At 44.3% G+C, this 26,129-nt stretch overlaps 1 protein-coding gene across 2 annotated transcripts in view; it reads right to left on the bottom strand.

Annotated features, from left to right (window-relative positions):
* Positions 1-26,129, bottom strand: part of LOC141139846 (probable cation-transporting ATPase 13A4) — a 268,626-nt gene that overhangs the window by 31,372 nt on the left and 211,125 nt on the right. Inside the window, exons 22-25 of one of the 2 annotated variants that reach the window (XM_073626375.1) lie at positions 21,410-21,452; positions 15,801-15,910; positions 6,860-6,956; positions 4,558-4,630 (exon numbers count right to left, since the gene is read on the bottom strand). In XM_073626375.1, coding sequence (XP_073482476.1) covers positions 4,558-4,630; positions 6,860-6,956; positions 15,801-15,910; positions 21,410-21,452 — 323 coding nt within the window. Of the gene's footprint in view, positions 1-4,504; positions 4,631-6,859; positions 6,957-15,800; positions 15,911-21,409; positions 21,453-26,129 lie in introns of those variants that run through there. The other variant, XM_073626374.1, reaches the window with a different exon arrangement.

The following is a 26,129-nucleotide window of genomic DNA, read 5'->3' as shown; positions in this document are numbered from 1 at the left end:
GGCTCTGTTACACCCAGTGGCGTTCTTCTCTCGCAGGCTAACCGAAGCTGAAAGAAATGATGATGTCGGGGACAGAGAACTACTTGCAATCAAGGCTGCGCTAGAAGAATGGCGTTACCTCTTGGAAGGAGCAGCCCATCCTATTCTGGTGTACACTGATCACAAGAACTTAGAGTACTTGAAAGTTGCCAAGAGATTGAAACCACGACAAGCCAGATGGGCACTTTTTTTCACTAGATTTGCCTTTCACATCACTTACAAGCCGGGATCTAAGAATACTAAACCAGACGCGCTTTCCCGGATGTTCAGTGAACCTGAAGTTTCTTCTCCTCCTGATACCATCCTTGCTCCTGGGAATTTTCTCATGCTTCAGGGAGATCTGCTTTCCCAAATTAAACAAGCTTCTTCACTGGCTCCCCATCCAACAGATGTCACTTTACAGTGGAAAGATGATCTACTTTGGTACAAGGACAGAATTTGTGTGCCACAACAGACACGGGTTGCCATCCTCAAGTCTTGTCATGACCATGAACTAGCTGGCCACTTCGGGGTACACAAGACTTCTGAACTCCTGCAGCGCATGTTTTGGTGGCCTCAGCTACAAAAGGACTGCAGACAATATATTGAAGCATGTACTACTTGCATCCAGAACAAGGGCAGCAAGACCAGGGCTTGGGGACTGTTGAGGCCTCTACCTGTACCAGAAAGACCATGGAGGATGATCTCCATGGATTTCATTGTGGAATTACCACCTTCAGAAGATTTCACCACCATCTTCGTAGTGGTTGACAGACTTTCTAAGATGGCTCACTTCCTGCCTATGAAGGGTAACCCATCTGCTTATCTGCTTCCGAGACTGCAAAGATTTTTATTAAAGACATTGTAAGACTCCATGGTGTACCCGCTAATATTGTATCTGATGGGGGTACAATTTACATCCAAATTCTGGAAAGCCCTGTGTGGGGCCTTGAAGATTGACCTCTCCTTCTCTTCTGCCTACCATCCTCAGACGAATGGTCAAACTGAACGAACCAACCAGACCCTTGAACAGTATTTGCGATGCTATTCTTGCTTTTCTCAAGATGACTGGGTGCCTCTGCTACCTCTTGCTGAATTCGCCTACAATAATTCTGTGCATTCTGCAACCAACCAATCCCCGTTTTTTGCGAACTACGGGTTCCATCCCTTGTTTCTCTCCAATAACATGCCAGAGTGTGCAGTACCGGCGGCTCAAGAAACCTTGAACTTCTTCAGCACCAACAACAAGCTACTTCAAGAAACAATGGCAAGGACCCAGGACTATAACAAGGAAATGTTTGACAGAAAGAGAAGAGGGGAGCTTGACCTAAAACCTGGAGATCAAGTCTGGTTATCCACGCAGAACCTGAAACTGACATGCCCATCCAAGAAATTGGGCCCTAAGTTTGTGGGTCCCTTCCCAGTGTTGAGAAAAATTAACAGTGTGGCGTATGAGTTGAAGCTACCGGAATCTTTCCGTATACATCCAGTCTTTCACGTGGCTTTAGTCAAACCGTCAGTCCCGGATCCCTTTCTTAACCGGAACACCGGTCCTCCTGAACCTGTACTTATTAACGGCGAAGAAGAATTCGAGATTGCCGGAGGAGACGTAATCAGGTTCAGTACCTGGTGAAATGGAAGGGTTACGGCCCCGAGGAGAACTCCTGGGAGCCAGAGACTAACATCCACGCCAAAAGACTAATTCTAGCCTTTAAAAGAACTCATCCGAGTAAAATGGCCCAGTTGGGCATCCGGAGGCTGCCCTTTGGAGGGGGGGCAATGTCCGGAAAAGCCCTCTTGTAGTCATTCCAGCAAACGTAAGATTAAAAGAATAGCTGTAAGCGCCATCCGGCGCGCGCAATAGCGCTAGTGGGCGAACGCGCGTACGCAATAGCGCCAATAGCGCTAATGGGCGAACGCACGTGCGCAATAGCGCCCATAGCGGCGCACAGGCGCGCGCCCGCGCCCCCTGTAACAACACTTGGCGCCAAGATGGGCTATTTAAAGGAGACTGTTCCAATGCTGCCTTGCTGTCCGGTCTACAGCGTTTCCTGAGACCCCTGCTCCCTTGTTACCAGTTTCTCTGTATCCAGTACTTACTTGGCTTGTTCCTGACTTACCTGTTTGCTGCCTGCCCCGATCTCGGCTTGGACTCTGACTATTCTCTTGGTTTGCCCTCCTGTACCTGATATGCCTGCCAGTACCTTGACCCGGCTTGTCTGCACCTCCCTGCTGTCTGCAACCTGCTACGGGACTACAGTGCACCTCCCTGCTGTCAGCAACCTGCTGCAGGACTACAGTGCACCTCCCTGCTGTCTGCAACCTGCTACAGGACTACAGTACTCCTCCCTTCTGTCTGCAACCTGCTACGGGACTACAGTGCACCTCCCTGCTGTCTGCAACCTGCTACAGGACTACAGTACTCCTCCCTGCTATCTGCAACCTTCTGTGGGACTACAGTGCACCTCCCTGCTGTCTGCAACCTGCTACGGGACTACAGTGCACCTCCCTGCTGTCTGCAACCTGCTACAGGACTACAGTGCACCTCCCTGCTGTCTGCAACCTGCTACAGGACTACAGTACTCCTCCCTGCTGTCTGCAACCTGCTTCGGGACTACAGAGCACCTCCCTGCTGACCACAGGATCCAGCTCTCTACTCCAGTGTTCTAGCCAGGCACTTGTGCCCCTCTGTACTCCCGAGCCCCTGTTCACACCTTCAGGGGTTCCTGAGTCAGAGGTATACGAGAGGCCATTCTCTGCACTCCGAGCTCCACCTACCAGGTACGTGACACAGCTCCAGAATGGTGGCTTGGGCTTGCCACCTGCAGAAGACAACTTGGCTGGTCTTCCGTTCATGTTCATCGCCTTCCACCAAGGAAGAAGATGTGGAGGAGCCCAGCTTGAGTCAGGTATAGCATTGTTCAACATATTTATCAAAATTGTGTGTGATTGATGAACAATAAACTAAAAGTATGTCCCATTTTCATACACAGGAAAGTCTCAGCCAGGAGGAGGCTGTGGAAAGTGGCAGCCAGGAGGTGGAGGGGGTAAGTGGCAGCCAGGAGGTGACCGGGCCCAGTAGCCTGACCGAATCACAGGTTCCTCCCCTCCGCCTTCCAACAAAAAGGCCCAGGAAGGGGAGGAAAGTGAGAGGTGGAGGAGTCAGCGCTTGGTTTGATTCTGCAGGGTACTGCGCTCCTCACAACAACCCCCAATGTTCAAGAGGCCTTTGCCTGTATGACTGCCAGTAAGATGCAGGAAATGGAGGTGGGCCAATGCCTCATCAGTGAGCAGCTCATATTTCAGGTCCTAAATAAGGGGGTGAGGGGTGAACTCACAAAAAAAAGTCACGTATCTGAGATGGACCATACTTCTCCTCCACCTCCTGCCACAACTCCAACACCACAGCCACAGCCTGGAAGCAAGCGTGGAAGGAAGAAAAGACTGTGATGGCCTCGGTTCAGTCTGGTCTGACAAAAGACGCAGGCTGTTGTATGACCACAGCCTAGGCACATATATGTCATCTGCTGCTGTTCCTGATCTCTTGGAGTCCTGGACCGGATTGTGCTTCCTATTAAATGGACTCCTCAGACTACCAATTTTGCCTGTCAAATAATTGATGTGTGCTCTGGGGTACAAAGGCTTCACCAATTTCAATAGTTTAATCAGCCTTCCTCTTTATTTTGTTATGACCCCTAATAAATTTCTATTTTGTTTTGACAAATACTTGGCTATTTGTTTTACTTCAAAAAGGACAGTTTGTTTGTGAGTAGACAGGTACATTTCAAAAATACAATGTCAAATTAGCAAGGGACACCAACACCAACCAACCTCCTTGAGGTTAAAAAATACAAAATAATAATGGTGTTGTGGTAACTTGACACACAAAACGAGAAAAATTATTATGGAGATCACTAGAAAAAAAAAAAAAATCAGGAGATCTTGATAAAAAAAAAAAAAAAAAAGTCGATCACTATAAAAAAATATTCTAAACATTATTCTGGAGATCTGGTGTAAAATAAAATAAAGGTTATTCAGGAGATCACGAGAAATAATAAAGAAATCAGTTTTACCAGACCGATCGCTTCCGTCTCGTACTTGATTAAGAGAATGCGTGGAATTTTGTGGGTCGGAATTGTCTACACACGCTCGGAATTTACGACAACGGATTTTGTTGTCTGAAAATTTGAGCTCCAGCTCTCAAACTTTTGTTGTCGTAAATTCCGACAGCAAATGTCTGATGGAGCCTACACATGGTCGGAATTTCTGACAACAAGCTCAAACATTTGTTGTCGGAAATTCCGACCGTGTGTACACGGCATTAGGGTTATAATCCTTCCTCCTAGAGTTTTGCCTTTATTCTAATTTCAGATGACAGTAATTCTAAGTGATGCTTTGTTTCTCTGTATTATTCTTATTATTTAGTATGCTCTGTTTTCAATGGCGTTGTGCACGTTAATTTGGCTTATTTATTTACAGAATAAAAAAGTATGTGTCAGATTTAAACAGGGAGAACAGTAAAACAAGGAGGGTACTTGCATGTTAATATGATTGTGACAGTTATGGCCACATCCTGCATTAGATAATGCCGGGTTCCAAGAAGCTCCTTTTTCTGTATTTGATTAAAAGAAAAAAATATATATATATATATATCAGATTTATGGGGAACAAATGAATGAATCTAAACAAGACTAATAATGTTACCCAATGTCTGGCTAACATTATACAGTAATTAAATAGCTGTGTAACAAGTGCAAGATTGATCTCCAGAGACTATGTTTACATGGACAAGCAGAGGAACAAACTCCACAGTTAGCATATATGGAGTTTATATACTAGGTTTGATTTACAATGAGAGTTAAAGCAAATTAGTTATTGCTAGTGTAGCGCTACCCTCAAAGTACCCACTGGTTAAGATGGGTCCTCTGCTCCTGGCCTCAACCCTCTCAAAGACCTCAGTCCCTCTGACTAGGCTGAGACAGCTGACAGTAACACTAAGTACCCAGCAGTAATACTATTTCAAAGAAAGCAAGCACCAAATCACTTCATAAAAACAAACTTAATATATTGTCATCAAATAAAGTTAGTACCAGGCAGACAAAGATAAGGGGTACAATGAATAATAATAGTAGTAGTAATACACTTGTTAGGAGGAGTTTTCATTCTACTCTGACTGTCCTATGAGGCTGCAGGACCCCTGACCCTCCGCCTGGAAGGTGCTGATTGGCCCTATACTGGTAACATGCACGCCAAGAAAAATAAAACTCTCTAGCTTATACACACCAAACTGAGCATGTGCAGAGTGACTCCAAAGGCTCTGTTTTATCAGGGGATGGATTGGAGACAGTGGAAGAAGGGGAGGATCAGAGAAGACAGGATCAAACAGCCTTTTTACACAATGTGTAGAATTAACCCCTTAGGTTCCATGGTGAGTATAAAAAGCATACTTTACTGCATATACAGACTGATTTTACTATTGTGGGTTTAGTAACACTTTATCAATAGTCCTGATGAAACTGCATGCAGTTAAGGTATACGGTAGGGGCAGTAAAGATGCAATGTCCATGAGTGACAGGTACCAGATATAGATGGGTCAAATGCAGGGACAGATTAATTGAACAGTGGTACAGTTTGGGTGTAGATGTAATACAGTTTCAACTGGAGCCCCGTGTAAAACGGATATAGATGCAATGTGTGTGAGGTGTAGTTGGTCTTATCATTGCTAACTCAGTCTTTTTTAACAGTGTCAGTAATGACCTGACAGTCCTCTCATTAATCCCGAGTTACAGCTGCAGGTGTCCAAAATAGAAGCGGCCCCCTTAGTCTCTCCCCAAAATCTCAGACGAAAAGCGGTGTGAGCGGGTGGTAAATGGATGTTCCAGTCCTTCGGTGGCGACAGTGCAAGTGCTGCTGATTGTGGGACCAATATTGAGCTGCAGGATCAGGTTCCTCCTAGCTGGACTTCCGGTGGGCTAGGAGCACTCAGGCAGAAGTCCTCTCTCTCCTTACAACGCCAGATGACAAATGCACCGAGTTTTCCAGGCAGTTCAACAAAAATCCCCTTGTCTCCTCCTTGAGTCCTCCAGTCTCCTGGGATCTGTAGTTTCTGCTGTATCCATGTGCAGTACATCTATCTCCCCAAGGACTACGTTCCCCAGTGTCTATTGCAGCACCAGTCCCTTTCCCTAGCCACCTATCAGTTGAACAGCAACCACTAGGGAGATTGGGGATGCAGGAGTGGGAGAGGGGAAAAGCCTGCAGTGTGCTGCTCGCATAAAGGCAGCGAGGAGCTGAGCAGAAAGAAAAGGAAGAGAAACTACCAGAGACAGCTAGTAGCTGGCTACATTAGTAAGTAAAGTGAAGGTGTGTTCATTTTCAATAACCAACCACGTTCTAGTAAAAATCATATTTTTAAAATTTCCCTCACAGATAATTGGCTATTAAAAGTGAGAACAGGTTCACCTTATCTACAACTAACATCATTGGGGGCTTGACTGCATACTATGATGCACTTCAAACAGAAGCAGAGGAAGGCTTACTCCCCTGTTCGTTATTCACTGCTGTTGAATGTCCTAGTTTGTCACTCCCTCCTCACTCCTGGCATGGCAATAATAATTTGAGAGCTTGGTAAAAACTGAGCTAATTCTATTACCAGATTTTGTGCGGTCTGTGTATTCCATCAGAGAATACACTAGATGGTACCATAATGCAGTGTTTTGAGGAAATATATTTAGGTGTTGAGCAAAGAGAAATCCTTTTTTTGGGTGGAGTTGGTTAATAAATGCTGTTTGCTATTTTGTTGTATAAATATACATTTATTATTGTTGATAGAACATCATACCCAAAACAGGAGCATCACACAAATGAGTTCAATCATGGCATACATTGCTATATACTTGAACATGCAGAATGAAGTGACAAGTGAGTTTCTTCCCTCTCTGTGACAGAAAAAAAAATTGGTTAAGCAATTATTAATAATGTATCATATCAATATATTAGCAACAGTCTTAACAATCCTTGCATCATTTGCTTTTTATGTGAATACATCAATATAGTCTATATATTGTACACTGTTAAAAAAAAAAAACTAATAGGAAGAGCAGTGTCCAGGGTGACAAGGAATCAATGCACAGATCATGCCATTTGTACATTGCTCAGCAAAAATACCAATAAGAAGTCTGTCATGTTAAAGGCACAAAAAACACTGAAATACTAGTGACTGCCAAGTTTGACACAATGCTGCTGTAATGCAATCTCATTTGGCTTTTAGGGATGAGGTTCAGGTTTACTCTTACCATGGAATTGAGACAAATCCCGCAGTACGAAGATTTGGTTTTCAGGTAAATTTATGTGTAGATTTGCACAATCTGCAATTTTTTAAAAGCATAATGCACTATATGGCCTTTAAACTATTGCCAGCAGGCTTAGAAAGGCTAAAAAGGTACCCATTGGTTAAGTCAGTCCCCTCATTATAATTGGGGGGTGACTGGCTAGCCAAAGTGTGAGTGAATTGGAAGCTGTTGCAGGGAAACCATAGGAAAGCTCACAAACTGAACAAGTCAAGATTAGAATCAATTATTGATAAAAAACACACAAGGCTTGTGTGGAATTCATCGCTAAAAACCTGGTAGTTGCAACAGTGGTGTACAAACACTCATGTATCTTAATGGTAATGTAAAGGAGAGACATCAATAGAATTATTGATGCAAATAAAAGTTATAAAACAGAGAATGAATCTCAAAAGAATGTTCTGGGGGGTGAACCCCATTAAATTAGTCTCTGGTGTGAATGCTGCAGTGGGTGGCGAGGCTGCTTCTGGCACACTCTGAGGACCCAGAGACCGTGAAAGATAAAAGGAAAGAAAGGGAAGAGAAGTGCCAAGCAATTCCTAGTGCAGCATTATTTTATTAGGATAAGCAGAATACTGACAATAAAGATTGCACTCACATAGTGCTCAGTGGGTGAGAGCTTGCCACATCCAGCATGGGAACAGAAACGGCTGGTATGTCCCTTTGCCGTTAATCAGCGTGAAGCTGAATCCTCGAGGGACCTCGGGTGAACACCGGCTGAGTTACTCGGCGTAAAGGTGATCCGGAGCTGTAAACCTGGGATGCCTACCCCCGTGTTTGGCCAATCAGAATGTGTTTCGGAAGCACGGCTACGCCTCCTTCATCAGCTGATCCTCTGACGCTGGTGGCGAGTTTAAATAGGGGTTGCAGTTAACTCAAACTGTGCCACAAAAACGGCTTCAGCTGGATAAGCAATTACAATACAAAAAGCCAAAAGCGGTCAGAGTATACTGTACATAGAATAAACATTTAGAAGCATGTATAGAGAGATTTTGAATTACTGGTGGTGAAAGATAAACATTAGTATGAGTTGGAACTGTAAACTATATTTATATAATAAAAATCTATAAAGAAAAATTTAAAAAATGTTGATATATATCTAAAAATGTATCAAATTGATATATACCCACATGTGTGCTGTCATTATATACACAGATAGAATGCAAAAAAAAAATAATGATGAATAAAAATGTAAGGTATGGAAAAATATGGAAAAATATATAAAATTTATATTTAAAATTTAGAACTGTATCAATGAGAAATTTATAATGAAAAACTATTATGACAAATTATATTATTATATTATTAAATAGATAAAAATAAAGATAAACATGAAAATAAAAATAATAATAATAGAAATAGAAATGAAAAAATGTGCGAATTTTGAAATTCAAAATTGACTAGTAATAGGAGTAGTATTAAATTCAAAGTGCAATTGTACATTGTAACAATTGGGGTATGGAATGTGAAATTGGAAAAATCAAGTGGGAGAGAAAAATATATATATATTAATAATAATACAAAATTTATCTTGAATGTCAACATGTATGAAAATACAAAGACTATGGGGGAAATGACAGAATGGGCCACATTCTAGCTAACAGAGAGAAGATGGTGTAAGTGTTTGAAGATCGTAGATAAGAAATAGTGAGAAGTAAATTCACATATGCATACAATTATACACATACCTGTGTATACACATACATACCAACATATACAGTACAGACACATGCACAGGGTTAAACATGCATAAGCGTGAACACATATGAGTGGTGACAACAAATGGCATAGAGAATGTGTAATGCCCCTGTGAGGGATGTGTTATTGATGGGTTTAGGAGGGAAAGGGTAATGGGGGGGGGGGGGGGGGGGGGGCGTTTGGAAAGGGAAGTGAAAGGAATGCATAAATGGGAAAGGGGGATATTTAGATAATCGTGCTGGCTTCCAACTCTTTGTTCAGCCCTTCAGGTGAGAGACTATTGAGTTTAAAGATCTAGTAGGTCTCTTGGACACACGTTTTTTTTAATCTTTCTCCATCTGGTAAGAAGTGGGAGATGGATTGGATAGCTGTTACTTTCAGCAATGTAGGGTTTCTATTGTGATGGGCCAGGAAATGTTTTGGGATGCTGCATTTGGTGTAAATTTCTTTCAGATTCCTCCAATGTTCCCCAAATCTGGTGCGAAGTGGCCTGATGGTACGACCTACATAGCACATTTTGCAGGGGCAGGTGATAAGATAGACAACAAAGTTACTAGAACATGTTAGAAATGCTTCAATGGCGAAGGTTTTGCCTTTTGAGTCACAGAATGTCTTTTGTCCATGTGTCACATATGCACAAGTGTGGCATTTTTTCTTGTGACATTTGTACATACCAGTAAGTGAGAACGGAGTCCAGGATAGATTTGTTTATTATTACTGCGGGCTATGAGGTTCTTAACATTATTGTCTTTTTAACCACTTCCCGCCCGGCCCATAGCAGATGACGGCCGGGCGGTGGTTCAGTTATCCTGACTGGGCGTCATATGACGTCCAGAAGGATAACATGCCGCACGCACCCGCGGGGGCGCACATCGCGGCGATTGGTGGAGCGGTGTGTCAGTCTGACACACTGCTACACCGATCTTGGTAAAGAGCCTCCGGCGGAGGCTCTTTACCACGTGATCAGCCGTGTCCAATCACGGCTGATCACGATGTCAATAGGAAGAGCCGTTGATCGGCTTTTCCTCACTCGCATCTGACAGACGCGAGTAGAGGAGAGCCGATCGGCGGCTCTCCTGACAGGGGGGGTCTGCGCTGATTGTTTATCAGTGCAGCCCCCTCAGATGACCACACTGGACCACCAGGGATCGCCACTAGGAGGACCAGGGAGAGGGGCAACATGTGGATGGCCAGGTATGTTCCACCATGGCCATCCACATGTGCCCAATGTGCCCAGTCAGTGCCCAATCTGTGCCAATCAGTGCCCACAAATGGGCACTGATTGGCACCAGTATATTGCAGTGATGCCCAGCAATGCCACCCTTAGTATCATGAGTGCCACCAATCAGTGTCATCAGTGCCACCCATCAGTGTCCATCGGTGCCACCTGTCAGTGCCCATCCGTGCCCATCAGTGCCCATCGGTGCCCATTAGTGCCCATCCATGCCACCTATCAGTGCCACCCATAAGTACCCATTAGTGCCACCCATAAGTACCCATCAATGCCACCTACGAGTGCCCATCAGTGCCGCCTATGAGTGCCCATCGGTGCCGCCTATGAGTGCCCATCGGTGCCGCATACCAGTGCCACCTATCAGTGCCCATTAGTGCCACCTATCAGTGCCACCTATCAGTGCCCATCATCAGTGCCCGTCGGTGCCACCTCATCAGTGCCACCTCATTGGTGCCACCTCATCGGTGCCCATCAGTGCCGCCGTATCAGTGCCCGTCAGTGCAGCCATATCAGTGCCCATCATTTAAGAAGAAAACATACTTATTTACAAAAAATTTTAACAGAAACAAAGAAAAACTTGTTTTTTTTTCAAAGTTTTCAGTCTTTTTTTATTTGTTGCGCAAAAAATAAAAAACGCAGAGGTGATCAAATACCACCAAAAGAAAGCTCTATTTGTGAGAACAAAATGATAAAAAAATTGTTTGAGTACAGTGTAGCATGACCGCGCAATTGTCATTCAAAATGCGACAGCGCTAATAGCTGAAAATTGGTCTGGGCGGGAAGGTGTCTAAGTGCCTGGTATTGAAGCGGTTAAACACCAATTTAGGCTGGGTGGGGATGTATGTCTTCAGTTTGGGGTCATTAAAAAGGATCCCCAATGTTTGACCAGGGTCTTCTTGATAGCCCAGTGCCTGTTGTTGTACTTGGTGATGAACATAGGGCCTTTGTGGATGGAAGGTGATTCTATTGAGTTGTTTTGCTCATTTGCTTTATCCTTGGGGTTTGACTCTTATGAGTAATTTGGAAGATATTTTTGAAAGGCCAGGTTGATGTCTTCTTCATGATGACTTTTCTCAAAAAAAATTTGGATGAGAACCTAACTCTGTGCTTTGAAGTCTTCAATAGAGCTACAATTGCGTTTTAGACCCCAGAATTGACTTATGGGATGGGATATTGCTATTCCATTTCTTGTGATGGCAGCTTTTCCTGTAAATAGGAATTTCGAGCTGTGGGTTTGAAATGGGTCCGTGAGCATATTTTGGATTCTTGATCATGGAATAATTCAAGATCAAGAAATGTGAGCTAATTTGGGTCAGTAACAGAATTACAGTGTATACCGAATGTGTTATTCTTACATTATTGAAGAAATGTAGTAATTAGGTTTGTATCTCCTTGCCAGATGATGATGACATCATCAATACATCTGCCATAGTAGACCAGATGGCGTGAAAATGGGTTCTCAGCCCAGATATAGAGGTCCTCCTAGTATGCCATTAAAAGATTGGCATAGCTGGGGGAAAAACTGCTGTACCTCTAGTCTGTAGATAATTATTTTGAATTTGAACAGGAATACTATGGTGTAGGATGAACTTGATGGCTTGAAGGATGAAATTTGCTTGTGTGGGATTCAGGGTTTCCTCTTTACATAGGAAATAACTGACAGCCTCTAGACCTACATCATGTGGGATTGATTTATAGAGTGAGGTGATGTCTAGTGAAACCCAGTGATAGTCAGTGTGATGAAGCCCTGTCCTCAACATGTCTATGTCCGCCGTAAATGCTTCCTCTGTCCAGAACCAGCACTATCCAGGACCCTTTAGCCCACCCAGTCACCAGCCGTAACACAGTGTAGGGTGAACAACAACAAACTCCTTTATTGAAGCACATGTTACAACAGATATACAACTCAGAGACACTCCCCCATCCCTTGGATTCAGAGCGGGGTAAACCGTCCAATCACAATAGACATACAGGTCAGGTGTATTCAAATTTCTCATCAGTAAACAGTCTTATCAGCAGGGAGAGCTGTTGGAGGAATTCGCCCCCCACCAATCTCACAACTAATTTACATACACATCCCATAATATCCAAGGCAGACAGACACAATAGAACATTGGAATACAACCCCACCCCAAACGATCACAGCAAATAGTCCACAACAGCATGAGACAACACACAATATATACATATATACAACATTCCAGTTTGACTGTACAGTGTGTCTCAATAGCACAGATCATAGTGGGGTTCTCAGGCACCCTGGGCCCCTAATGGACACAGGGTGATTTACACATAAGAGGGGCCAGGGGAGCTGGACACGGAGTCTCCAGAGCATTCCAAGGTAAGCTGAGTTCCACAAACCTCCCACCCAAAGTGACTCCTGTCACACATCTCCCCTTTTGGCCAGGAGACTAACACAGGAGGAGACCCCAGATGGGTAGACTCCGAAGTTAGTCAGTGGTTCCAGTCCCCCAATGCCGGTATCCACACAGTATCCCAAATAAATTGTCCCAAACATAGCATTACTCACCCAGCCAACCTCTGCCTCTCTCAGAGAACATGCCCACCGCTGGGGTACCGCACCATATTCTGGGGTTGTGTCAGTGGAGACCGCAGTCCCCTCCACTTTCACAGGAACTCCCTCTTCTGTTAGTTGAGGGCAGAGGCCAGCAGCACTCTGCTGTGTTGCCAGCCCTTCTGCTGGGTTGCTGTGAGTGGAGACCACAGTCCCATCCACCGATATCAGCTCAATCTGCAGTTGTGTGTAGAGGGCAGTAGCATTCTGCCCTGTTAGCACTTCAGCGGAGGACCCCACATCATCCATTCCGGCTAACCCTGGGGCGGGAGGCCAGCTTCCTCCACTCCCATCCCAGACTGTGGATTTGCTGCTGGGGTGGAAGGATGACCTCCGTCTCTCCCAAACTGTGTAGCTGCCATTGAGGAGGTGAGCCGGCTGCTTCCTCAGCCGTTCCCTCATCTGGCTACTGGGATGACATTTCTCTGTCACTGTCTCCTAGGTGCACAAATCCTTGTTGAGGAATGACCATCTCCTTCTCCTTAGGGATGAGGATAGATTTTCTTGGATTATTGTTGCGATTGTGGTAAAACCTGATGATGGAGAGTGAATGAATGAATCTGTTTAGAACCTCGAATAAGCTGAATGAGTTGGGAGGAGCTGAAGGAGCAAGGTTGAGTCCCTTCTGTAGTGGAATCAGTAAAGATTTTGTTAAAGGACTAGATGACAAGTTAAAGATTTTCATAGTAGATCGGGGGGGGGGGGGGGGGGGGGGTGCTGTGTCTGGTTCTTTTTAATATTCATTTTATATATTTTTCCATATTTTTCCATGATTTACATTTTTATTCATCATTATTTCTTTTGCATTCTATCTGTGTATATAATGACAGCACACATGCAGGTATATATCAATTTTATTCATTTTTAGATATATCAACATTTTTTAGATTATTCTATATCAGTGGTTACTCAACTCCTGTCCTTGGGACCCACTAACAGGCCAGGTTTGCAAGATAACTGAAATACATCACAGGTGATATCATTTGCTGCTCAGTGATTGCAGTACTTTAGTCTGCATCTCCCCAGGGTAATACTTAAAATCCGGCCTGTCAGTGGGTCTTGAGGACAGGAGTTGAGAACCACTGTTCTATATAGATTTTTAATATATATATATATATATATATATATATATATATATATATATATATATATATATATATATTTATATATTATAAATGCTTCTAAATGTTTTTTATATGTATACTCTGACCGCTTTTGGCTTCTTTTAATGTAATTGCTTTATCGTTTTCGCGGCACTGCCTGGGTTAACTGCAACCCCTATTTAAACTTGACACCAGCGTCAGAGACACGTGCACGGGGTCAGAGCTGATAAAGAAAGCATGGCTGTGCTTCCGAAACGCCTTCTGATTGGCCAAACACAGTGGTAGGCGGCTCCCAGGTTTACAGATCCGGATTACTTTCATGCCGAGTAACCCAGCTGTTGTCCACCCGAGGCCCCTCGAGGCTTCAGCTCCCCGCTGATTAACATCGCTTCTGGCTCACCATCAAAGGGACATACTGGCGGTTTCTGTTCCCATGCTGGACGTTGCAACCCCTCACCCACTGAGCACTATGTGAGTGCAATCTATATTGTCAGCGTTTTGCTTATCCTAATAAAATAATGCTGCACTAGGAATTGCCTGGCGCTTCTCTTCCCTTTCTTGCTTTAGGATCAGTTATCCACTTCAATTCTGATTGATAGCTATTTGGGCAACCAAACCTTTTTCTGTTTTTTTTTGTTCTGATAAGGAGAAACTTTTTGTCTTTTATTTTGTGGTTATTAAGTAAAAATTTGGACTATTCAATCGATCAACTTGATTCATTCAGCCTGCCAGTTAATGGACTGAACCGTGTATGGCCAGCCTAGCATTTACCATACCCCCAATCCAGGTAGATAAAATAAGATAGATCAGGGTTTCTCAACTCCAGTCCTCAAGGCACCCCAACAGGTCATGTTTTCAGGCTTTCCATTATTTTGCACAGGTGATTTGATCCATTTCACTGCCTTGTAATTATCAGAGCTGTTTCATCTAAGGGAAATCCTGAAAACATGACCTGTTGGGGCGCCTTGAGGACTGGAGTTGAGAAACACTGAGATAGATAGATAGATAGATAGATAGATAGATAGATAGATAGATAGATAGATAGATAGATAGATAGATAGATAGATAGACACCAGTTAGGCCTACTGTCCATAACTAAACCTTCCCTGCTGCTGGCCAATTTTACACTACTGTGTAATCTGCAGTTTTATTCTGGTAGTAAAACACCTGCCTATGCTCTTTGTTACTAGTACATTTGGGCTTATTTATTGTTTAATTGTACACTGATAGTACATTTCCACAGTGCAGTCTTAGTTTGGACAGCCAAATAATGCAGCTTTAGTGCCTTCTATTCACATAAAGTGCACCAAGGCATGTACATGCCAACAATTTACAACATAAAAAAGCAATAGGACTAGTCATACAAAGAACTGGACATGCCCTAAGCAAAGTAGCAAAGTGTACACAGCAAAGCAAAAGACATTTGGTCTATCACACACATCATATGCACATAATAAATACCATGACTATATAATTTGGATGTTCATGTGCGATCAATGCACCAGTATAAGCACATAAGGCTGTCAGGTACCATAGAGCAGTAGAGCAGTTTTAGAATATTAGATAACTTCCCATTGCAATATACGCAAGTACCCTATGTCAATTCTGTTTAGTGATTTCAACAACTTTGCATTTTAAAACAATATCTTATTTTTATCATTAAGGCTGGAGACCTGACCAAGCATGTTTCACACATACTTATATTCTAACTTTTATTCACTACCCTAACAAACATACCTCATATTGTCAGTTCAAAGTCTGTCTGCACAAAAAAGTGCACAAATGCAATATGCTAAGATTGAAAACATATATGATGAACTTACTTGATAAGCTTTGGAACGCATTTAATATTGGGAGTTTTTGATGTAAAAGGTGAAGCCACAGAAGCCTCTAGTTCTGACAGTGAAATACCAGCATGAGCCATTTTCAAAGCCTGCAAATTACATCGATAAAATTGTTGATCATATTGAGTTGTTTGCTCTGTTTCTATTTCTTTAAAGTTTGCCCAAATTTAACATACAGTATTTATTTTAACTTTCCATTGAAAAGACCACACCAAAAACATCAATGGCAATTTTTATAAGCTGTTCAATAGTACACAAGGTTGAGCTAATCCAACAACCAGGACCATATAGTTATTTCAAGCACAGCAGATTACTAACTCACTTTAGTGCTATATTTATCCTGTGAGTAAAGGCACAGCAATGATGTAGTAAGGCACTGCAAAGAGCCATGGAGCACACTATCCCATAGCAATAGCAACAGTGGCAAATGATAGATGCTAAGTAGTGTCCATTACTACGTTTAACATTATTAAAAGAAAATTGTCATGAAGATCAGTCTGTCTTTTCTGCACTCTCCTGGAAAATTCAGACTCCTTGGCTGTCATGCTGATCCTTTGGATTTAAAAATTCAAAAAGCCACAGAGATACAGCATGCATCTAGATGAGAGTCCTGACTCTACTATCCTCATTCTTTTTCAAAGTCAGTGACTTAGAGGTATAATATATTAGCAATTTTGTTCTCACTGTAACGTTTTTTGAAGTCCATTGAGGGACACAGGAAGAATTAATTGCGGGGTTATATAGATATTTGCAGAAACATTGGACACTGGTAAACAAAAATCTGTAGGCCTGCTCGGAATATCTACTTCTTCTATTAGCATGCCTCAGTTTTGTAGCAATCAGTACCAAGAGTATGATCATAACACATAGGGGTGGGACCTGTGCTCCTTAATGGACTCCAAGAAAAGCATTTTACGGTGAGTACAACAATCTTGTTTGTCACCTTCAGGACATCCAAAAGCAGTCACACTGAATTGTGGGTAACATTCAACAACCGTTAACAGGCCAAGAGAAACTGGGAACTGCCTGCACCTGAAGAGCCTCCTGAAGTGCCAATGCCAGAAGTTTGCATCAAATGAAACCAAACCCCCTCCTGGTAAGGACAAAAACAATGTCTGTTTCCAGAATACCAAGGAAAAACTCACATAACTGGTAAAAAAAAAGGGAGTGAAAAACATTATTATACAAACCAGAAGCTAGGAATCTGGTCTACCTGATCCAACCAGAGGGTGGAATGAAAATAACATTTCCCTACAGGGAAGGACTCATACCTTAAAAAGCTGTCAAAAAAAGAAGCTCCTCTCTAGAACTGAAACCAGACAGAGGGACCTGAAAATAACTTCTTAATAGAGGGGGGAGTTACTCTAGTTTAGAGAAAGCCCTAAACCATAGCTCACCTGATCCTATGATGCTCAAGAGAAAAAGGGAATCCATGCATGGAATGAATGTCAGGTTGGACCTTCATCTAGCCAAGGCAATGTCTGCCAAGGGAAAACCCTAAGGATATTGGTGGTTTCTGAGCCCACATAGAGAAACAAGATTTGATCCCACAAAGTAAGTCTGACAAAATTAGGGATGAGCCGAACACCCCCCCCTGTTCGGTTCGCACCAGAACATGCGAACAGGAAAAAAGTTCGTTCGAACATGCGAACACCGTTAAAGTCTATGGGACACGAACATGAATAATCAAAAGTGCTAATTTTCAAGGCTTATATGCAAGTTATTGTCATAAAAAGTGTTTGGGGACCTGGGTCCTGCCCCAGGGGACATGGATCAATGCAAAAAAAAGTTTTAAAAACGGCCGTTTTTTCAGGAGCAGTGATTTTAATAATGCTTAAAGTCAAACAATAAAAGTGTAATATCCCTTTAAATTTCGTACCTGGGGGGTGTCTATAGTGTGCCTGTAAAGGGGCGCATGTTTCCTGTGTTTAGAACAGTCTGACAGCAAAATGACATTTTGAAGGAAAAAACTCATTTAAAACTACCCGCGGCTATTGCATTGCCGACAAATACACATAGAAGTTCATTGATAAAAACGGCATGGGAATTCCCCAAAGGGGAACCCCGAACCAAAATTAAAAAAAAAAATGACGTGGGGGTCCCCCTAAATTCCATACCAGGCCCTTCAGGTCTGGTATGGATATTAAGGGGAACCCCGGCCAAAATTAAAAAAAAAAAATGACGTGGGGTTCCCCCTAAATTCCATACCAGACCCTTCAGGTCTGGTATGGATTTTAAGGGGAACCCCGCGCCAAAAAAAAAAAAAAAAACGGCGTGGGGTCCCCCCAAAAATCCATACCAGACCCTTATCCGAGCACGCAACCTGGCAGGCCGCAGGAAAAGAGGGGGGGACAAGAGTGCGGCCCCCCCTCCCTCCTGAACCGTACCAGGCCACATGCCCTCAACATTGGGAGGGTGCTTTGGGGTAGCCCCCCAAAACACCTTGTCCCCATGTTGATGAGGACAAGGGCCTCATCCCCACAACCCTGGCCGGTGGTTGTGGGGGTCTGCGGGCGGGGGGCTTATCGGAATCTGGAAGCCCCCTTTAACAAGGTGACCCCCAGATCCCGGCCCCCCCCCTGTGTGAAATGGTAAGGGGGTACATAAGTACCCCTACCATTTCACGAAAAAAGTGTCAAAAATGTTAAAAATGACAAGAGACAGTTTTTGACAATTCCTTTATTTAAATGCTTCTTCTTTCTTCTATCTTGCTTCATCTTCTGGTTCTTCTGGCTCTTCTGGTTCTTCTGGTTCTTCCTCCGGCGTTCTCGTCCAGCATCTCCTCCGCGGCGTCTTCTGTCTTCTTCTCCTCGGGCCGCTCCGCACCCATGGCATGGGGGGGAGGCTCCCGCTCTTCTCTTCTTCTCTTCTTCTTTTCTTCTTTTCTTCTTTTCTTCTCTTCTTCTCTTCTTCTTCATTTTCTTCTCCGGGCCGCTCCGCAATCCATGCTGACATGGAGGGAGGCTCCCGCTGTGTGACGGCGCTCCTCGTCTGACAGTTCTTAAATAACGGGGGGGGCGGGGCCACCCGGTGACCCCGCCCCCCTCTGACGCACGGTGACTTGACGGGACTTCCCTGTGGCATTCCCCGTTACCCCCATTACCATTACCATTTCACACAGGGGGGGGGGGGCCGGGATCTGGGGGTCACCTTGTTAAAGGGGGCTTCCAGATTCCGATAAGCCCCCCGCCCGCAGACCCCCACAACCACCGGCCAGGGTTGTGGGGATGAGGCCCTTGTCCTCATCAACATGGGGACAAGGTGTTTTGGGGGGCTACCCCAAAGCACCCTCCCAATGTTGAGGGCATGTGGCCTGGTACGGTTCAGGAGGGAGGGGGGGCCGCACTCTCGTCCCCCCCTCTTTTCCTGCGGCCTGCCAGGTTGCGTGCTCGGATAAGGGTCTGGTATGGATTTTTGGGGGGACCCCACGCCGTTTTTTTTTTTTTTTTTGGTGCGGGGTTCCCCTTAAAATCCATACCAGACCTGAAGGGTCTGGTAAGGAATTTAGGGGGAACCCCACGTCATTTTTTTTTTTTAAATTTTGGCCGGGGTTCCCCTTAATATCCATACCAGACCTGAAGGGCCTGGTATGGAATTTAGGGGGACCCCCACGTCATTTTTTTTTTTAAATTTTGGTTCGGGGTTCCCCTTTGGGGAATTCCCATGCCGTTTTTATCAATGAACTTCTATGTGTATTGTCGGCAATGCAATAGCCGCGGGTAGTTTTAAATGAGTTTTTTCCTTCAAAATGTCATTTTGCTGTCAGACTGTTCTAAACACAGGAAACATGCGCCCCTTTACAGGCACACTATAGACACCCCCCAGGTACGAAATTTAAAGGGATATTACACTTTTATTGATTGACTTTAAGTATTATTAAAATCACTGCTCCTGAAAAAACGGCCGTTTTTAAAACTTTTTTTTGCATTGATCCATGTCCCCTGGGGCAGGACCCAGGTCCCCAAACACTTTTTATGACAATAACTTGCATATTAGCCTTTAAAATTAGCACTTTTGATTTCTCCCATAGACTTTTAAAGGGTGTTCCGCGGCATTCGAATTTGCCGCGAACACCCCAAATTGTTCGCTGTTCGGTGAACTTGCGAACAGCCAATGTTCGAGTCGAACATGAGTTCGACTCGAACTCGAAGCTCATCCCTAGACAAAATGATGCAAGTATCATAGGAACTCCCCATACTAGCTGTAGGCAGGTGACAGAATGTAGACCCCCACCATAATTTAGCAAGGAGGACTGCAAATTCGACAAAGCTAGGGACTAAGCTCAATTCTTTTGTTCCCCTATGTGATAAAAAATAACTCCAAACTGATGACCTGTAGGGGCAAATAAAGTGTTGCCTGTGGAAAATTATGGCACAGTACTTGGTCGCTGTTTTACATGCACACATAATTATAAGGCTTGACAAGTTGGCTATATTTTACTTAGTGCTACCTCATCTTTTATATTTTTTTTGTGTTTTTATGCCCTAAAATTAACTTTAGTGTATTTTTTACTTACAATTTGCAGTTCATAAACCACTGCGCTAATATTGTGTGACATAAAAAAATTGAAACTACCACCAATACTACCTCATTATTTGCCCTGTTAATTATTGTTACTAAGATGAAATGTGATAGGAAATACAACATTTTACAACACAGTTAATCCCCCCTCCCCCAATTACAGGGGTCTTAACCCTTTCCTACTCTATCCAAAACTACAAATACACTTTAATGCAGAGTTCCACCCAAAAGTGGAACTTCCGCTCATTTGTCTCCTCTCCCCCCCTGGTGCCACAATTGGCACCTTTCGGGAGGAGGGGGGACAGGATACCTGTCAAAGACACTTCTGGGAATCTGGACCGTGACCAGTGACATCACCGCAGGGCTCCCTCCTCCTCCTCTCCCTGTCGCCAGGCCAGTAGAAGAGAGGAGCAGGGTCTCGCACATGTGCAGTAGGATTCCCGGTGTGAAGCCATAAGGCTACACTGCTGGGAACCCTTACCTGCAATGACAGCGGTGGCACCGACAGCTGATGGGTGCCGACATCGCTGGACTACAGGACAGGTAAGTGTCCTAAGCCAGCAGCTATAGTATGTGTAGCTTCTGGCTTTTCTGACTTTTAATTTTTTTGGGGGGTGGAACACTGCTTTAAGTTCAAAACTGATTAATCATTGATACATGATCTGATTTGATTTCTATTGGAATCCTTTCTAATTTATAGTTAGTCATTTTCATCCAACTTAAATTATTTGTAATAATTAATAATAATAACAATTTAATAATTCTTTGCAACCATGGTAACAGTATTCTGACAGAATTTAACAAGTTCATCTTTGGTGGGTGTCTTTCATGTCTAAATGGATGCTGGTGGTTCAAAGGTTTTATACAGAAAGTGTATAGGAACTGCCTAGTTCTGTATTTACAAGGATCAGAAACTTCTGTACATGACTGACCTGCAAGAGCTTCCAGTAAAACTGGACTTTCACTATATGAAGCGATGATTTAGATATCCTGAAAGCCAAATACCCGTATAGCTTTTAGAATCTTACTACAGACTGACATAAGACTGATTTTAAAACCATACTCACCCCACAGTCATTTGCTCCATCTCCACACATGCCAGCATAATAGCTAAATAATAAAAGAGATATCAGTAGTCCACCTTGGTAAAATACCCTTGTATTTACTATATAACTATGTAACAATGGTACATTGTGAATTTTCAACAGACTTGAAGCATTAAAAGTTATTCAGGATTGTGTCACAATTGTCAAGGGCTAAATGGCATAAAAAAGGGAAAGAACCAAGGATCAGTGTCATATAATCCAAGTCATAGGTGTGTGCAGCATATTGTATTACGGTGTGCACCCCAAAGCTCAAACACACATGCATGTGTGTGTGTGTGTGTGTGTGTGTGTGTGTGTGTGTGTGTGTATATATATATATAGTGGGGACGGAAAGTATTCAGACCCCCTTAAATGTTTCACTCTTTGTTATATTGCAGCCATTTGCTAAACTCATTTAAGTTCAATTTTTTCCTCATTAATGTACACACAGCACCCCATATTGACAGGAAAACACAGAATTGTTGACATTTTTGCAGTTTTATTAACCACTTGCCGACCGCCTAACGCACATATACGGCGGCAGAATGGCACGGGCAGGCAGAATCACGTACCCGTACGTGATCTGCCTCCCGCGGGCGGGGGGTCCGATCGGACCCCCCCCCGGTGCCAGCGGCGGTCGGCATTTGACTGGGAGCATCGGGAGGCGAGGGGGAGACCATCCGATCGTGGCCCCCCCCTCGCGATCGCTCCCAGCCAATCGGAATCCTCCCCTGCCTGTGTGTAGTTTCACAGAGGCAGAGGATGTGATGTCATCTCTCCTCGGCTCGGCAGTTTCCATTCCAGCGCCGAGGAGAGAAGACATGTAAGTGCACAACACACACACACACACACACAGTAGAACATGCCAGGCATACTTTACACCCCCGATCCCCCCCCGATCGCCCCCTGATCCCCCCCCAATCACCCCCTCCCCTGTCACAAACTGACAGCAAGCAGTATTTTTTTTTTGATTACTGCATGGTGTCAGTTTGTGACAGTTACAGTGTTAGGGCAGTGAGTATTACCCCCCTTTAGGTCTAGGGTACCCCCCTAACCCCCCTAATAAAGTTTTAACCCCTTGATCACCCCCTGTCACCAGTGTCACTAAGCGATCATTTTTCTGATCGCTGTATTAGTGTCACTGGTGACGCTAGTTAGGAACGTAAATATTTAGGTTCGCCGTCAGCGTTTTATAGCGACAGGGACCCCCATATACTATCTAATAAATGTTTTAACCCCTTGATTGCCCCCTAGTTAACCCTTTCACCACTGATCACCGTATAACCGTTACGGGTGACGCTGGTTAGTTGGTTTATTTTTTATAGTGTCAGGGCACTCGCCGTTTATTACCGAATAAAGGTTTAGCCCCCTGATCGCCCGGCGGTGATATGCGTCGCCCCACGCAGCGTCAGATTAGCGCCAGTACCACTAACACCCACGCATGCAGCATACGCCTCCCTTAGTGGTATAGTATCTGTACGGATCAATATCTGATCCGATCAGATCTATACTAGTGTCCCCAGCAGTTTAGGGTTCCCAAAAACGCAGTGTTAGCGGGATCAGCCCAGATACCCGCTAGCACCTGCGTTTTTCCCCTCTGCCCGGCCCAGCCCACCCAAGTGCAGTATCGATCGATCACTGTCACTTACAAAACACTAAACGCATAACTGCAGCGTTCACAGAGTCAGGCCTGATCCCTGCGATCGCTAACAGTTTTCTTGGTAGCGTTTTGGTGAACTGGCAAGCACCAGCCCCAGGCAGTGTCAGGTTAGCGCCAGTACCGCTAACACCCACGCACGCAGCGTACACCTCCCTTAGTGGTATAGTATCTGAACGGATCAATATCTGATCCGATCAGATCTATACTAGCGTCCCCAGCAGTTTAGGGTTCCCAAACACGCAGTGTTAGCGGGATCAGCCCAGATACCTGCTAGCACCTGCGTTTTGCCCCTCCGCCCGGCCCAGCCCACCCAAGTGCAGTATCGATCGATCACTGTCACTTACAAAACACTAAACGCATAACTGCAGCGTTCACAGAATCAGGCCTGATCCCTGGGATCGCTAACAGTTTTCTTGGTAGCGTTTTGGTGAACTGGCAAGCACCAGCCCCAGGCAACGTCAGGTTAGCGCCAGTACCGCTAACACCCACGCATGCAGCGTACACCTCCCTTAGTCGTATAGTATCTGAACGGATCAATATCTGATCCAATCAGATCTATACTAGCGTCCCCAGCAGTTTAGGGTTCCCAAACACGCAGTGTTAGCGGGATCAGCCCAGATACCTGCTAGCACCTGCGTTTTGCTCCTCCGCCCGGCCCAGCCCACCCAAGTGCAGTATCGATCGATCACTGTCACTTACAAAACACTAAACGCATAACTGCAGCGTTCGCAGAGTCAGGCCTGATCCCTGCGATCGCTAACAGTTTTTTTGGTAGCGTTTTGGTGAACTGGCAAGCACCAGCCCCAGGCAGCGTCAGGTTAGCGCCAGTACCGCTAACACCTACGCACGCACCGTACACCTCCCTTAGTGGTATAGTATCTGATCGGATCAATATCTGATCTGATCAGATCTATACTAGCGTCCCCAGCAGTTTAGGGTTCCCACAAACGCAGTGTTAGCGGGATCAGCCCAGATACCTGCTAGCATCTGCGTTTTGCCCCTCCGCCCGGCCCAGCCCAGCCCACCCAAGTGCAGTATCGATCGATCACTGACACTTACAAAACACTAAACGCATAACTGCAGCGTTCGCAGAGTCAGGCCTGATCCCTGTGATCGCTAACAGTTTTTTTTTGTAGCGTTTTGGTGAACTGGCAAGCACCAGCGGCCTAGTACACCCCGGTCGTAGTCAAACCAGCACTGCAGTAACACTTGGTGACGTGGCGAGTCCCATAAGTGCAGTTCAAGCTGGTGAGGTGGCAAGCACAAGTAGTGTCCCGCTGCCACCAAAAAGACAAACACAGGCCCGTCGTGCCCATAGTGCCCTTCCTGCTGCATTCGCCAATCCTAATTGGGAACCCACCGCTTCTGCAGCGCCCGTACTTCCCCCATTCACATCCCCAACCAAATGCAGTCGGCTGCATGAGAGGCATTTTCTTTATGTCCTCCCGAGTACCCCTACCCAGCGAACCCCCCCAAAAAAGATGTCGTGTCTGCAGCAAGCGCGGATATAGGCGTGACACCCACTATTATTGTCCCTCCTGTCCTGACAATCCTGGTCTTTGCATTGGTGAATGTTTTGAACGCTACCATTCACTAGTTGAGTATTAGCGTAGGGTACAGCATTGCACAGACTAGGCACACTTTCACAGGGTCTCCCAAGATGCCATCGCATTTTGAGAGACCCGAACCTGGAACCGGTTACAGTTATAAAAGTTAGTTACAAAAAAAAGTGTAAAAAAAAAAAAAAAACACATACAAAAATATAAAATAAAAAAAAAATAGTTGTCGTTTTATTGTTCTTTCTCTCTCTATTCTCTCTCTATTGTTCTGCTCTTTTTTACTGTATTTTATTCTGCAATGTTTTATTGTTATTATGTTTTATCACGTTTGTTTTTCAGGTATGCAATTTTTTATACCTTACCGTTTACTGTGCTTTATTGTTAACCATTTTTTTGTCTTCAGGTACGCCATTCACGACTTTGAGTGGTTATACCAGAATGATGCCTGCAGGTTTAGGTATCATCTTGGTATCATTCTTTTCAGCCAGCGATCGGCTTTCATGTAAAAGCAATCCTAGCAGCTAATTAGCCTCTAGACTGCTTTTACAAGCAGTGGGAGGGAATGCCCCCCCCCCAACGTCTTCCGTGTTTTTCTCTGGCTCTCCTGTCTCAACAGGGAACCTGAGAATGCAGCCGGTGATTCAGCCAGCTGACCATAGAGCTGATCAGAGACCAGAGTGGCTCCAAACATCTCTATGGCCTAAGAAACCGGAAGCTACGAGCATTTTATGACTTAGATTTCGCCGGATGTAAACAGCGCCATTGGGAAATTGGGAAAGCATTTTATCACACCGATCTTGGTGTGGTCAGATGCTTTGAGGGCAGAGGAGAAATCTAGGGTCTAATAGACCCCAATTTTTGCAAAAAAGAGTACCTGTCACTACCTATTGCTATGATAGGGGATATTTACATTCCCTGAGATAACAATAAAAATGATTTAAAAAAAAAAATGAAAGGAACAGTTTAAAAATAAGATAAAAAAATAATAATAATAAAGAAAAAAAAAAAAAAAAAAAGCACCCCTGTGCCCCTTGCTGTCGCGCTAAGGCGAACGCAAGCGTCGGTCTGGCGTCAAATGTAAACAGCAATTGCACCATGCATGTGAGGTATCACCGCGAACGTCAGATCGAGGGCAGTAATTTTTGCAGTAGACCTCCTCTGTAAATCTAAAGTGGTAACCTGTAAAGGCTATTAAAGGCTTTTAAAAATGTATTTAGTTTGTCGCCACTGCACGTTTGTGCGCAATTTTAAAGCATGTCATGTTTGGTATCCATGTACTCGGCCTAAGATCATCTTTTTTATTTCATCAAACATTTGGGCAATATAGTGTGTTTTATTGCATTAAAATTTAAAAAAGAGGGGGCGTGGCTTGGCGCCGGACTCTAATGGACGCCTGATACCTCCGCTCCGGTCCTCAGGGGGTCTAATAACAGCTCCACAGAGCCATCCACGAGCCAGAACATGGGGAAATCTAAGGGGAGCT

The sequence above is a fragment of the Aquarana catesbeiana genome, linkage group LG04 (genome assembly GCF_042186555.1).
Source record: "Aquarana catesbeiana isolate 2022-GZ linkage group LG04, ASM4218655v1, whole genome shotgun sequence".
NCBI classification, from domain to species: domain Eukaryota; kingdom Metazoa; phylum Chordata; class Amphibia; order Anura; family Ranidae; genus Aquarana; species Aquarana catesbeiana.
Note: the sequence above shows the minus strand (reverse complement) of the source record. Positions and strands in the feature narration are given on the sequence as shown.